This window comes from Scyliorhinus torazame, chromosome 5 (genome assembly GCF_047496885.1).
Source record: "Scyliorhinus torazame isolate Kashiwa2021f chromosome 5, sScyTor2.1, whole genome shotgun sequence".
Taxonomy (NCBI): Eukaryota; Metazoa; Chordata; class Chondrichthyes; order Carcharhiniformes; family Scyliorhinidae; genus Scyliorhinus; species Scyliorhinus torazame.
In genome coordinates, this window is record NC_092711.1 from 318,550,475 (window position 1) to 318,564,298 (window position 13,824).

Consider the following 13,824-nt stretch of genomic DNA (forward strand, 5'->3'; position numbering starts at 1 on the left):
TCTCCTGACTGACTTTTGTTTCTATCCCCTCTTTACTACCCTCTGACTTCCTGCATTGGTTCCCTCCCCCCTGCCTCATTAGTTTAAACGCTCCCCAACATCGCTAGCAAACAACCCCACTAGGACATTGGTTCCAGTCCTGCCCAGGTATAGACCGCCCGACTTATATTGGTCCCATCTCTCCCAGAACCGGTTCCAATGTCCCAAAAATCTGAATCCCTCCCTCCTGCACCATCTTTCAAGCCACGCATTCATTCTGTCCATCCTGTCATTCCTACTCTGACTAGCACGTGGCACTGGTAGCAATCTTGAGATGACTACCTTTGAGGTCCTACTTTTTAGTTTATCTCCTAACTCCCTAAATTCAGCATGCCGGACCTCATCCCTTTTTGTACCGATATTGTTGGTGCCTATATGCACCACGACAGTTGGCTGTTCACCCTCCCCCTTTAAAATGTCCTGCAGCCGCTCTGAGACATCCAGGACATGCAGGAGTAGGGATGTCATGTTGCAATTATACGGGGCCTTGGTGAGGCCACACCTGGTATATTGTGTGTAGTTTTGGTGTCCTTATCTGAGCAGGTTTTTGTTCTTGCTCTGGAGGGAATGCAGCGAAGATTTACCAGACTGAGTTCTGAGATGGCAGGACTGACATATGAGGAGAGTTTGCATCAGTTAGTATTGTTCTCGCTGGAGCTCAGAAGAATGAGGGGCGTCTCATAGAAACCTACAAAATTCTAACAGGACTAGAGAGGGTAGATGCAGGCAGGATTTTCCCGATGGTGGGACTATCCAGAACCAGGGGTCTCAGTCTTGAGGATATGGGGTAGACCATTTAGGACAGAGATGAGGAGAAATGTCTTCGCCCAGAGAGTAATGAGGCTGTGGAATTCGCTACCACAGGAAGTAGTTGCGGCCAAAACATTGTATGTTTTCAAGAAGCAGTTAGATATAGCACTCAGGGCGAAGGGATCAAAGGATGCTGGGGGAAAGCGGGATTAGGCAATTGAGCTTGATGATCAGCCATGATCGTAATGAATGGTGGAGCAGGCTCGAAGGGCCTCCTCATGCTCCTATCTTTCTATGGTGACTGTTACATAGATATTCTCATTTGGCACTTGCTCCATTTGACACACACCATTGCGCACAAACAGATCCACCTACACCTTCCTTCCTCGGGTGAGGTTGGATAGCCCATCCACCAGTGGGCTAATTGAGGCTCTTAATTTGAGTAATTAAATGCCTCATCCCTCCACTACCAGGACTTCACCAAAGCCTCTTCGAGTTTCCCCCATGGGCTGAGCCCAATCTAGAGGAATTTCATTGCAATTTGCAATCAACATAACATTTGTAAGTTCTAATAGATTATTATAAAAGTAGATGCCTTTGTTCACCATGATGTTTTTCTTATACCCATGCAGAAGTAAACGTAGAACTACACCCTGCAAAGAAACTCACTGAGAAGACGCCAACACATGCAGTATTAGGTAAAGAACCAGTTTAACATCATTGGGCTTCAAGAAGCAGTCCGATATGGGGGGAAAGACGGGGTCAGGCTTTTGAGTTGGATGATTAGCCATGACCATAATAAATGGCGGAGCAGCCTCGAAGGGCTGAATGGCCTCCTCCTGCTCCTATTTTCTCTGTTTCTAATTTGGTGATAACTACAGATCTGTTGTTGTGGAGCATGAGTTAGGTGAAGCAAGCTGAGAAAGCAAAGGGAATGATTTGACACAAGCAAAAATGGGAATGGGTAACGGGATGGGCAATGGAAGGGCAGGAGAAAAATGGGGAAAAGGAAGGGGAAAGGAAAGATGGATGGGCAGAGGAGACTGAGGAGAATATTCTGGAAGTCGTGCCGAGAAATTTTGAAAGAGGGTTGATTTGTGGTGAAAGAATAAAATGGGAGGTTGGATAGAATGATAGAGTGATGATAATTGTGACCTTGAATCACCTAAATATTGATTTGAATAGTAAGTTAAATCGCCAGAGTCCCAGATGACCATAGGCTGCTTTTTCCCCTTGAGAGGGGAGTGCTGACTGGTGGTGGTTTAACCTGAGGTTGAGAAGGCAGGGCCTGCATGAATAACCTCAACCGGTACGGTACCCCCACTGCTGGCATCACAAAACAGCCGTACAGCTAACTGAGCTAAACCGGCCACGGTTTGGAATAATGTTCGAGGACAGTGTAAGGAAGGGGATACATTTCTGAGGTAAGTCCGGGAGAATTTCCTTGACTGTTCTCAAGAAAAGATGTATTGCTGGATCGGCTGGGGTGAGAGAACACTGGGGTAAGATCGATCATCGTAATGTCAGGGAATGGAGAAAAGCCAGGAACAATCTAAAGCAGAACTTCTAAATTGGAATAGAGCAATGGGACGAGTGGGGATTTAGCCAAGGTGAAATTGAACCCAATTATAATGGGAAAATGGTCCTGGAACATTGGGTAACTTTAAGGAAGAGATATTTCCTGTATGGATGCGGTACATTCCAACACGGCCAAAAGGTATTGAGACCAGAACCATAGCTCTGAATGACAATAGGATATACAGAAATAGAAAGAGGGTGTAGGATATCTCACAGGTAAATTATTTAAATGAGCACAAGGCCAAATACAATAGGTTGAGAGGTAAATTAAGAGGAAAATACCGCTGGTGAAGAGAGAATGAGAATAGAATAGCACTTACCATAAAAGGGGACCCAAAAATCTTTGACCAGCATAGATAGTAAGGTGGCCTATTCGGGACAAAGACCAGGATATTTGCTGAAAAACATAGGACATGGCTAGAATATTTAAGAAATCCACAATAAAAATAGAGAATGCTGGAGAAACTCAGCATGTCTGGCAACATCTGTGGACAGAGAAACAGAGTTAACATTTTGAGTCCGTATGACTCTTCTTCGGAATATTTAATGATGTCTATGTATCGGTGTTGACTGAAAAAGAGGATGTTGACAAATTATCAGTAGGTGCGGCCACGTTTGCGGAAATGGATTGGGTGAAAATTGAGTGACGGGGCAGTATTGGAAAGGCTGGCCGTCCCCACGTCTGGATAGGTCACCTGGTTCGGGTAGCTTGCTACAGGAAGTCTGCGTAGAGATAGCTGAAGGGCTTGCCATAATATTCCAACCTTGCCTACGCACAGGGAGAGTGCGAAGCGTGACAATCTTTTTTAAGAAAGGATGTATGTTCCAAGCAACAACAGGGTAGTAGGTTTAACATGAGTGATGTGTAAGTTTCATGAGACAATAATGAGGGAAATAAAATCACTTTCAGATAGGTTTGAGTTAATTAGGAAAACCCAGCGTGGATTTGTGAAAGGCAGATTGTGTTTGAACAATCCAAATGGTAGTAGAGTAGGTTATTTAATGGTAATAGAGTAGGTTATCCAATGGCAATCGAGTAGGTTATCCAATGGTAGTAGAGTAGGTTATCTAATGGTAATAGAGTAGATTATCCAATGGTAATAGAGTAGGTTATCTATTGGTAATGGAGTAGATTATCCAATGGTAATAGAGTAGGTTATCTATTGGTAATAGAGTAGGTTATCCAATGATAATCGAGTAGGTTATCCAATGGTAATAGAGTAGATTATCCAATGGTATTCGAGTAGGTTACCTAATGGTAATAGAGTAGATTATCCAATGGTAATAGAGTAGGTTATCCAATGGTAATCGAGTAGGTTATCCAATGGTAGTAGAGTAGGTTATCTAATGGTAATAGATTAGAGTATCCAATGGTAATAGAGTAGGTTATCCAATGGTAATCGAGTAGGTTATCCAATGGTAGTAGAGTAGGTTATCTAATGGTAATAGAGTAGATTATCCAATGGTAATAGAGTAGGTTATCTATTGGTAAGAGAGTAGGTTATCCAATGGTAATAGAGTACGTTATCCAATGGTAAAACAGTAGGTTATCCAATGGTAAAAGAGTAGGTTATCCAATGGTAATAGAGTAGGTTATCTAATGGTAACAAAGTAGGTTATCCAATGGTAATCGAGTAGGTTATCCAATGGTAATAGACTAGGTTATCTAATGGCAATAGAGCAGGTTATCCAATGGTAATAGAGTAGGTTATCCAATGGTAATCGAGTAGGTTATCCAATGGTAATAGAGTAGGTTAGAGTAGGATATCCAATGGTAAAAGACTAGGTTATCTAATGGTAATAGAGTAAGTTATCCAATGGTAATAGATTAGCTTATCCAATGGTAATAGAGTAGGTTATCTAACTGTAATAGAGTAGATTATCCAATGGTAATAGAGTAGGTTATCCAATGGTAATAGACTAGGTTATCCAATGGTAATAGAGTTGGTTATCCAATGGTAATAGAGTTGGTTATCTAATGGTAATAGAGTAGGTTATCCAATGGTATTCGAGTAGGTTATCCAATGGTAATAGAGTAGATTATCCAATGGTATTCGAGTAGGTTATCTAATGGTAATAGAGTAGATTATCCAATGGTAATAGAGTAGGTTATCCAATGGTAATCGAGTAGGTTATCCAATGGTAGTAGAGTAGGTTATCTAATGGTAATAGATTAGAGTATCCAATGGTAATAGAGTAGGTTATCCAATGGTAATCGAGTAGGTTATCCAATGGTAGTAGAGTAGGTTATCTAATGGTAATAGAGTAGATTATCCAATGGTAATAGAGTAGGTTATCTATTGGTAATAGAGTAGGTTATCCAATGGTAATAGAGTACGTATCCAATGGTAAAAGAGTAGGTTATCCAATGGTAAAAGAGTAGGTTATCCAATGGTAATAGAGTAGGTTATCTAATGGTAACAAAGTAGGTTATCCAATGGTAATCGAGTAGGTTATCCAATGGTAATAGACTAGGTTATCTAATGGTAATAGAGCAGGTTATCCAATGGTAATAGAGTAGGTTATCCAATGGTAATCGAGTAGGTTATCCAATGGTAATAGAGTAGGTTAGAGTAGGATATCCAATGGTAATAGACTAGGTTATCTAATGGTAATAGAGTAAGTTATCCAATGGTAATAGATTAGCTTATCCAATGGTAATAGAGTAGGTTATCTAACTGTAATAGAGTAGATTATCCAATGGTAATAGAGTAGGATATCCAATGGTAATAGGGTAGGTTATCCAATGGTAATAGAGTAGGTTATCTAATGGTAATAGACTAGGTTATCCAATGGTAATAATGTAGGTTATACAATGGTAATAGAGTAGGTTATCTGATGGTAATAGAGTAGTTTATCTAATGGTAACAGAGTAGGTTATCCAATGGTAATAGAGTATGTTATCCAATGATAATAGAGTAGGCTATCCAAGCGTAATAGAGTACGTTATCTAATTGTAATAGAGTTGATTATCTAATTGTAATAGAGTAGGTTATCCAATGGTAATAGAGTAGGTTATCCAATGGTTGTAGAGTAGGTTAACTAATGGTAATAGACTAGGTTCCAATGGTAGTAGAGTAGGTTATATAATGGTAATTGAATAGGTCATCCGATGGTAGTAGAGTAGGTTATCTAATGGTAATAGAGTAGGTTATCTAGTGGTTATAGACTAGGTTCCAATGGTAATAGAATAGGTTATCCAATGGTAAGAGAGTAGGTTATCCAATGGTAACAGAGTAGATTATCCAATTGGAATAGAGTAGGTTATCAATTGGTAATAGAGTAGGTTATCTAATGGCAATAGAGTAGGTTATCTAATGGTAATAGAGTAGGTTATCCAATGGTAATAGACTAAGTTATCCAATGGTAACAGAGTATGTTATCCAATGGTAATAGAGTAGGTTATCTATTGGTAATAGAGTAGGATATCCAATGGTAATAGAGTAGATTATCCAATTGTAATAGAATAGGTTATCAATTGGTAATAGAGTAGGTTATCTAATGGCAATAGAGTAGGTTATCTAATTGTAATAGAATTGGTTATCTAATGTTAATAGATTAGGTTATCCAATGGTAACAGAGTAGGTTATCGAATGGTAATGGAGTAGATTTTCCAATGGTAATAGAGTAGGTTATCTAATGGTAATAGAGTAGGTTATCTAATGGTAATAGAGTAGATTATCCAATGGTAATGGAATAAGTTATCCAATGGTAATAGAATAGGTTATCCAATGGTAACAGAGTAGGTTATCTAATGGTAAGAGAGTAGGTTACCTAACGGTAATAGTGTAGGTTATTTAATGGTAAGAGAGTAGGTTATCCAATGGTAACAGAGTATGTTATCCAATGGTGATAGAGTAGGTTATCTAATGGTAATAGAGTAGGTTATCTATTGGTAATAGAGTAGGTAATCCAATGGTAATAGAGTAGGTAATCCAATGGTAATAGAGTAGGTTATCTAATGGCAATAGAGTAGGTTATCTAATGGCAATAGAGTAGGTTATCCAATGGTAACAGAGTAGGTTATCTAACGGTAATGGAGTAGATTACCCAATGGTAATAGAGTAGGTTATCTAATGGTAATAGAGTAGATTGTCCAATGGTAATAGAATTGGTTATCTAATGGTAATTGAGTAGATTACCCAATGGTAATAGAGTAGGTTATCTAATGGTAATAGTGTAGAATATCTATCGGTAATAGAGTAGGTTATCCAATGGTAACAGAGTAGGTTATCCAATGGTAATAGAGTATGTTATCCAATGATAATAGAGTAGGCTATCCAAGCGTAATAGAGTACGTTATCTAATTGTAATAGAGTTGATTATCTAATTGTAATAGAGTAGGTTATCCAATGGTAATAGAGTAGGTTATCCAACGGTTGTAGAGTAGGTTAACTAATGGTAATAGACTAGGTTCCAATGGTAGTAGAGTAGGTTATACAATGGTAATTGAATAGGTTATCCAATTGTAGTAGAGTAGGTTATCTAATGGTAATAGAGTAGGTTATCTAGTGGTTATAGACTAGGTTCCAATGGTAATAGAATAGGTTATCCAATGGTAAGAGAGTAGGTTATCCAATGGTAACAGAGTAGATTATCCAATTGGAATAGAGTAGGTTATCAATTGGTAATAGAGTAGGTTATCTAATGGCAATAGAGTAGGTTACCTAATTGTAATAGAATAGGTTATCAATTGGTAATAGAGTAGGTTATCTAATGGCAATAGAGTAGGTTATCTAATGGTAATAGAGTAGGTTATCTAATGTTAATAGATCAGGTTATCCAATGGTAACAGAGTAGGTTATCGAATGGTAATGGAGTAGATTTTCCAATGGTAATAGAGTAGGTTATCTAATGGTAATAGAGTAGGTTATCTAATGGTAATAGAGTAGATTATCCAATGGTAATGGAATAAGTTATCCAATGGTAATAGAATAGGTTATCCAATGGTAACAGAGTAGGTTATCTAATGGTAAGAGAGTAGGTTATCTAATGGTAATAGTGTAGGTTATTTAATGGTAAGAGAGTAGGTTATCCAATGGTAAAAGAGTAGGTTATCCAATGGTGATAGAGTAGGTTATCTAATGGTAATAGAGTAGGTTATCTATTGGTAATAGAGTAGGTTATCCAATGGTAATAGAGTAGGTTATCTAATGGCAATAGAGTAGGTTATCTAATGGTAATAGAGTAGGTTATCCAATGGTAACAGAGTAGGTTATCTAACGGTAATGGAGTAGATTACCCAATGGTAATAGGGTAAGTTATCTAATGGTAATAGAGTAGATTGTCCAATGGTAATAGAATTGGTTATCTAATGGTAATTGAGTAGATTACCCAATGGTAATAGAGTAGGTTATCTAATGGTAATAGTGTAGAATATCTATCGGTAATAGAGTAGGTTATCCAATGGTAACAGAGTAGGCTATCCAATGGTAATAGAGTACGTTCCAATGGTAGTAGCGTAGGTTAGCTAATGGTAATAGAGTAGGGTATCTAATGGTAGTAGAGTAGGTTATCTAATGGTAGTAGAGTAGGTTATCTAGTGGTAATGGAGTAAGTTATCCAATGGTAATTGAATAGGTTATCCAATGGTAAAAGAGTAGGTTATCTAATGGTAATAGAGTAGGTTATCTAATGGTAACAGAGTAGGTTACCCAGTGGTAATATAGGAGGTTATCTAATGGTAATAGAGTAGATTATCCAATGGTAATAGCATAGGTTATTTAATGGTAATAGTGTAGGTTATCTAATGGTAACAGAGTAGGTTATCTAATAGTAATAGAGTAGATTATCCAAAGGCAATACAGTAGGTTATCCAATGGCAATAGATTGGTTATCTAACTGAAATAGAGTAGGTTATCCATTAGTAATAGAGTAGGTTATCCAATGGTAATAGAGTAGGTTATCACGTGATAATAGACTAGGTTCCAATGGTCATATAGTAGGTTATCCAATGGTAATAGAATAGGTTGTCCAATGGTAACAGAGTAGGTTATCTAATGGTAATAGAGTAGGTTATCTAATGGTAATAGAATCGGTTATCCAATGGTAATAGAGTAGGTTATCCAATGGTAGTAGACTAGGTTATCCAATGGTAATAGAATAGGTTATCCAATGGTAACAGAGTTGGTTATCTAATGGTAATAGAGTAGATTATCCAATGGTAATACAATAGGTTATCTAGTGGTAATAGACTAAGTTCCAATGGTAATACAGTAGGTTGTCCAATGGTAATAGAGTAGGTTATCCAATGGTAATAGAGTAGGTTATCTAATGGTAATAGAGTAGGTTATCTAGTGGTAATAGACTAGGTTCCAATGGTAATAGAGTAGGTTATCCAATGGTAATAGAAAAAGTTATCCAATGGTAACAGAGTAGGTTATCTAATGGTAATAGAGGAGATTATCCAATGGTAATAGAGTAGGTTATCTAATGGTAATAGAGTAGGTTATCCAATGGTAATAGAGTAGGCTATCTAATGGTAACAGAGTAGTTTATCTAATGGTAATAGAGTAGATTATCCAATGGTAATAGAGTAGGTTATCCAATGGTAATAGAGTAGGTTATCTAATGGTAATAGAGTAGATTATCTAATGGTAATAGAGTAGGTTATCTAATGGTAATAGAATCGGTTATCCAATGGTAATAGAGTAGGTTATCCAATGGTAGTAGACTAGGTTATCCAATGGTAATAGAATAGGTTATCCAATGGTAACAGAGTTGGTTATCTAATGGTAATAGAGTAGATTATCCAATGGTAATACAGTAGGTTATCTAGTGGTAATAGACTAAGTTCCAATGGTAATACAGTAGGTTATCCAATGGTAATAGAGTAGGTTATCCAATGGTAATAGAGTAGGTTAGCTAATGGTAATAGACTAGGTTATCTAATGGTAATAGAGTAGGTTATCCAATGGTAGTAGACTAGGTTATCTAATGGTAATAGAGTAGGTTATCTAGTGGTAATAGACTAGGTTCCAATGGTAATAGAGTAGGTTATCCAATGGTAATAGAAAAAGTTATCCAATGGTAACAGAGTAGGTTATCTAATGGTAATTGAGGAGATTATCCAATGGTAATAGAGTAGGTTATCTAATGGTAATAGAGTAGGTTATCCAATGGTAATAGAGTAGGCTATCTAATGGTAACAGAGTAGTTTATCTAATGGTAATAGAGTAGATTATCCAATGGTAATCGAGTAGGTTATCCAATAGTAATAGAGTAGGTTATCTAATGGTAACAGAGTAGGTTATCTAATGGTAATAGAGTAGATTATCTAATGGTAATAGAGTAGGTTATCTAATGGTAATAGAATCGGTTATCCAATGGTAATAGAGTAGGCTATCCAATGGTAGTAGACTAGGTTATCCAATGGTAATAGAATAGGTTATCCAATGGTAACAGAGTTGGTTATCTAATGGTAATAGAGTAGATTATCCAATGGTAATACAGTAGGTTATCTAGTGGTAATAGACTAAGTTCCAATGGTAATACAGTAGGTTATCCAATGGTAATAGAGTAGGTTATCCAATGGTAATAAAGTAGGTTAGCTAATGGCAATAGACTAGGTTATCTAATGGTAATAGAGTAGGTTATCCAATGGTAGTAGACTAGGTTATCTAATGGTAATAGAGTAGGTTATCTAGTGGTAATAGACTAGGTTCCAATGGTAATAGAGTAGGTTATCCAATGGTAATAGAAAAAGTTATCCAATGGTAACAGAGTAGGTTATCTAATGGTAATAGAGGAGATTATCCAATGGTAACAGAGTAGGTTATCTAATGGTAATAGAGTAGGTTATCCAATGGTAATAGAGTAGGCTATCTAATGGTAACAGAGTAGTTTATCTAATGGTAATAGAGTAGATTATCCAATGGTAATAGAGTAGGTTATCTATTGGTAATAGAGTAGGTTATCTAATGGCAACAGAGTTGGTTATCTAATGGTAATAAAATAGGTTATCTAATGGTAATAGAGTAGGTTATCTAATGGTAACAGAGTTGGTTATCTAATGGTAATAGAGTAGGTTATCCAATGGTAATTGAGTAGGTTATCTAATGGTAATAGTGTAGTTTATCCAATGGTTATAGAGTAGGTTATCCAATGGTAATACAGTAGGTTATCTAATGGTAATAGAGTACGTTCCAATGGTCGTAGAGTAGGTTATCTGATGGTAATAGACTAGTTTAGCTAATGGTAATAGACTAGGTTATCTAATGGTAATAGAGTAGGTTATCTAATGGTCAAAGAGTAGGTTATCCAATGGTAGTAGACTAGGTTATCTAATGGTAATAGAGTAGGTTATATAGTGGTAATAGACTAGGTTCCAATGGCAATTGAGTAGGTTATCCAATGGTCATAGAATAGGTTATCCAATGGTAATAGAGTAGGTTATCTAATGGCAATAGAGTAGGTTACCTAATGGTTATAGAGTAGGTTAGCTAATGGTAATAGACTAGGTTATTTAATGGTCATAGAGTAGGTTATGCAAAGGTGATAGAGTATTTTAATGAAGGGAATGCAATTTTTTGGCACAAGTCCCGCGATGTCACTCAGGAGTTTGCAGTGTTGATGGGGCAGGAGATTATGCCTTTGTCACATCCACCACGAGGTTTAATACAATTCAGTGGTTTGCAAGACCATTTCAGAGGGCAGTGAAATGTCAACCACATTGCTGGATGTCGGAGGTCACAACTAGGCCAGATCAAGTCGGGAAGGCAGATTTCCTTCCGAGAGGAGTCTTGTGAACCAGATGGACATTTGCAATGATGCAGTAGTTTTATGGCCATCATTACTGGGACCGGCTTTGTTTTCCAAACCTACTTATTTAATTGAATTTAAATTCCCGAGCTGCATTGGTGGGATCTGAACCCATGGGCGAAATTCTCCCCCAACGGCGCCAATCTGACGGGCATCGCTCCGGCCCAAAGGTGCGGAATGCTCCGCATCTTTGGGGGCCGAGCCCCAACATTGAGGGGCTAGGCCGACGCCGGAGGGATTTACGCCCCGCCAGCTGGCGGAAATGGCGTTTGTTGCCCCGCCAGCTGGCGCGGAAATGCGGCGCATGCGCGGGAGCGTCAGCGGCCGCCGACAGTTTCCCGCGCATGCGCAGTGGGGAGAGCCTCTTCCGCCTCCGCCATGGTGGAGGCCGTGGCGGAGGCGGAAGGGAAAGAGTGCCCCCACGGCACAGGCCCGCCCGTGGATCGGTGGGCCCCGATTGCGGGCCAGGCAACCGTGGGGGCACCCCCCGGGGCCAGATCGCCCCGTGCCCCCCCCCCCCAGGACCCCGGAGCCCGCCCACGCCGCCTGGTCCCACCGGTACATACCAGCTTTGATTTACGCCGGTGGGACAGGCAATTTCTGGGCGGGACTTCGGCCCATCCGGGCCGGAGAATTGAGCGGGGGGTCCCGCCAACCGGCGCGGCCCGATTCCCGCCCCCGCCCAATCTCCGGTACCGGAGACTTCGGCGGGGGCAGGGGCGGGATTCACGGCGGCCAACGGCCATTCTCCGGCCCGTCGGGGGGTCGGAGAATGACGCCCCATGTCTCCAAAATATTTATTCAGCCCTCTGGATTATGTTCCAGTGATTCTATTACTTTTCTTCTTTTTCCATCGTCCCTGCCTGACTTTTTAAGTGTTTCAACGCAATTTAAGATGGAAAATCCCAACTTTTGTGAGGGCTACGATGAGTCCAGCACGGGATTTGTTGAGTCAAACAGAAAATAAATGTTATTTGCAACAATATTTACACAACGGCAGTAGTTCACTGGTCCTCTCTCCAGCCATTAGCACACTGGCCGGATCTATTTATACAGCTGAAAGGTTAACATTTGCCTCGCCCCCTTATTGGGAGAGCTCATGTTCCCTAAGGTCCAAGGGGTAACCAATTGTCCTCACCCAATAAGATCAGGGCAGGTTACAACGGCAACTACACATTTGCAATTTACGATAGATTATTATCTGTAGATTATTCTGTTAACCAAAATATTTTTCTTTTGTCCATATAGAAATATACTTTGAAACCCCTGAAACAAAATTATTTGAGGAGAAGCCAACACAACGACCAGCAGGTAAACTTCCAGCTTGACATCATTGGCTTTGCGAATTAAACGCAAGTTGTAGACCGACTGTGACTGAGCTCGATTCAGAGGAAGCTGAGGGAGAAGAGAGAGGGAGTAATTGGACTAACTGGACCTAAGGGAAGGAGGTTCAAAGAAAAATTTAGATGGAAAATTGCAACCCACCCAGCGTCTGTATCTTGTAATGTATTGAAACCGCAGCTGACATTGTTAACTGAGATTCTTTTTGTAATCTTTCTGCAGTAATACCTACCAAACCCCCCACGGAGGAAGTGATTGTGATAACGCCAATACCAGGTAAACAACCACAAATAAAATCAAAATACCTGCGGATGCTGAAAATCTGAAATAAAAACACAGCAGGACTGGCAGCGTTGGTGGAGAGGGAGAGAGAGTGTTTTAGAGTCTGTTTGACTCTTCCTCACAACTAAAGAGAGATGGAGCAAAATGATGGACTGTACACCGCTTGAAAAGGGGTGGAGCAGGTAGGGCGGAATAGAAGGTCAGTGATCGGTGTGAGCTGGGAGAGATTGGACAAAACTCTTCAGTGCACAAGACAAAGGAAGTGTTAACGGCAGCGCTAAGGGCTGTAGAAGGTACTGATAGTGCCACAAAGGTAAAAAAAATGAATAATAGAAGGTCAGTGGTCAGTGAAAGCAAAACATAAGAACCAGTGGCAGATGCCCTGTGTTTTCGGGATTTCAAAAGGAATCAAGATGGAGGAGAGAGTCCAACGTTGTTGAGTCCAGGAGGCTGTAACCTGCCTGATCATAAAATGAGGTGTTGTTCCTGCAGTCTGCGTTGGGAATGACTGGGAATTGGCGGCAGGTCGAGGATGGGCGTGAGGGCGTGACAGCAAGATGGCAAGTTGAAGTGGCAAATGAGGGCAGGTTGGGGGCCTGCTTGTGGACTGAGCGAAGGCGTTCCGCAAAATAGTCACGCAGTCTGCATTTAGTCTCCCCAGTGTGGAGGAGGCCACATTGGGAGCAGCGAATACCGTAGACCAAATCGGAGGAGATGCAAGTGAAATACCACGTCACCTGAAACAACCGGGTGGACATCATTGACTTTTCTGATTAAATGTTGCTGACAGATAGCCCGCGACTGAGCACGATTCAGTTGGAACAGGATTAGTAAAGGCAGAGGGAATAGTGGCTCCAGTGAAGAGGAGGATGGGTAAGAGGACAGTGAATGAGAGGTTGGGAGGGAAAAGGGAGAGAGGGGAAAGAGGAAGATGGACTGGAAGGAAAGATTTGGAAAGTGCTATGGAAGTTGTGACTAGGAATGGGGAATGAGGAATGTGGGTGGAGAAAGAGAATGGGGATTGTTGTCGAAATGGGAAAGGGAGCAGCATGTGGTGGGGAGAGGGACACAGGC

General features: G+C 40.0%; 1 protein-coding gene across 9 annotated transcripts in view; it reads left to right on the forward strand.

The window, feature by feature from the left end:
• LOC140421308 (uncharacterized) overlaps positions 1-13,824 on the forward strand; it is an 834,768-nt gene that overhangs the window by 45,013 nt on the left and 775,931 nt on the right. For all 9 annotated transcript variants that reach the window (XM_072505936.1, XM_072505941.1, XM_072505940.1 and 6 more), the window contains exons 4-6: positions 1,422-1,487; positions 12,376-12,438; positions 12,691-12,744. In XM_072505936.1, coding sequence (XP_072362037.1) covers positions 1,422-1,487; positions 12,376-12,438; positions 12,691-12,744 — 183 coding nt within the window. The remainder of the gene's footprint in view (positions 1-1,421; positions 1,488-12,375; positions 12,439-12,690; positions 12,745-13,824) is intronic.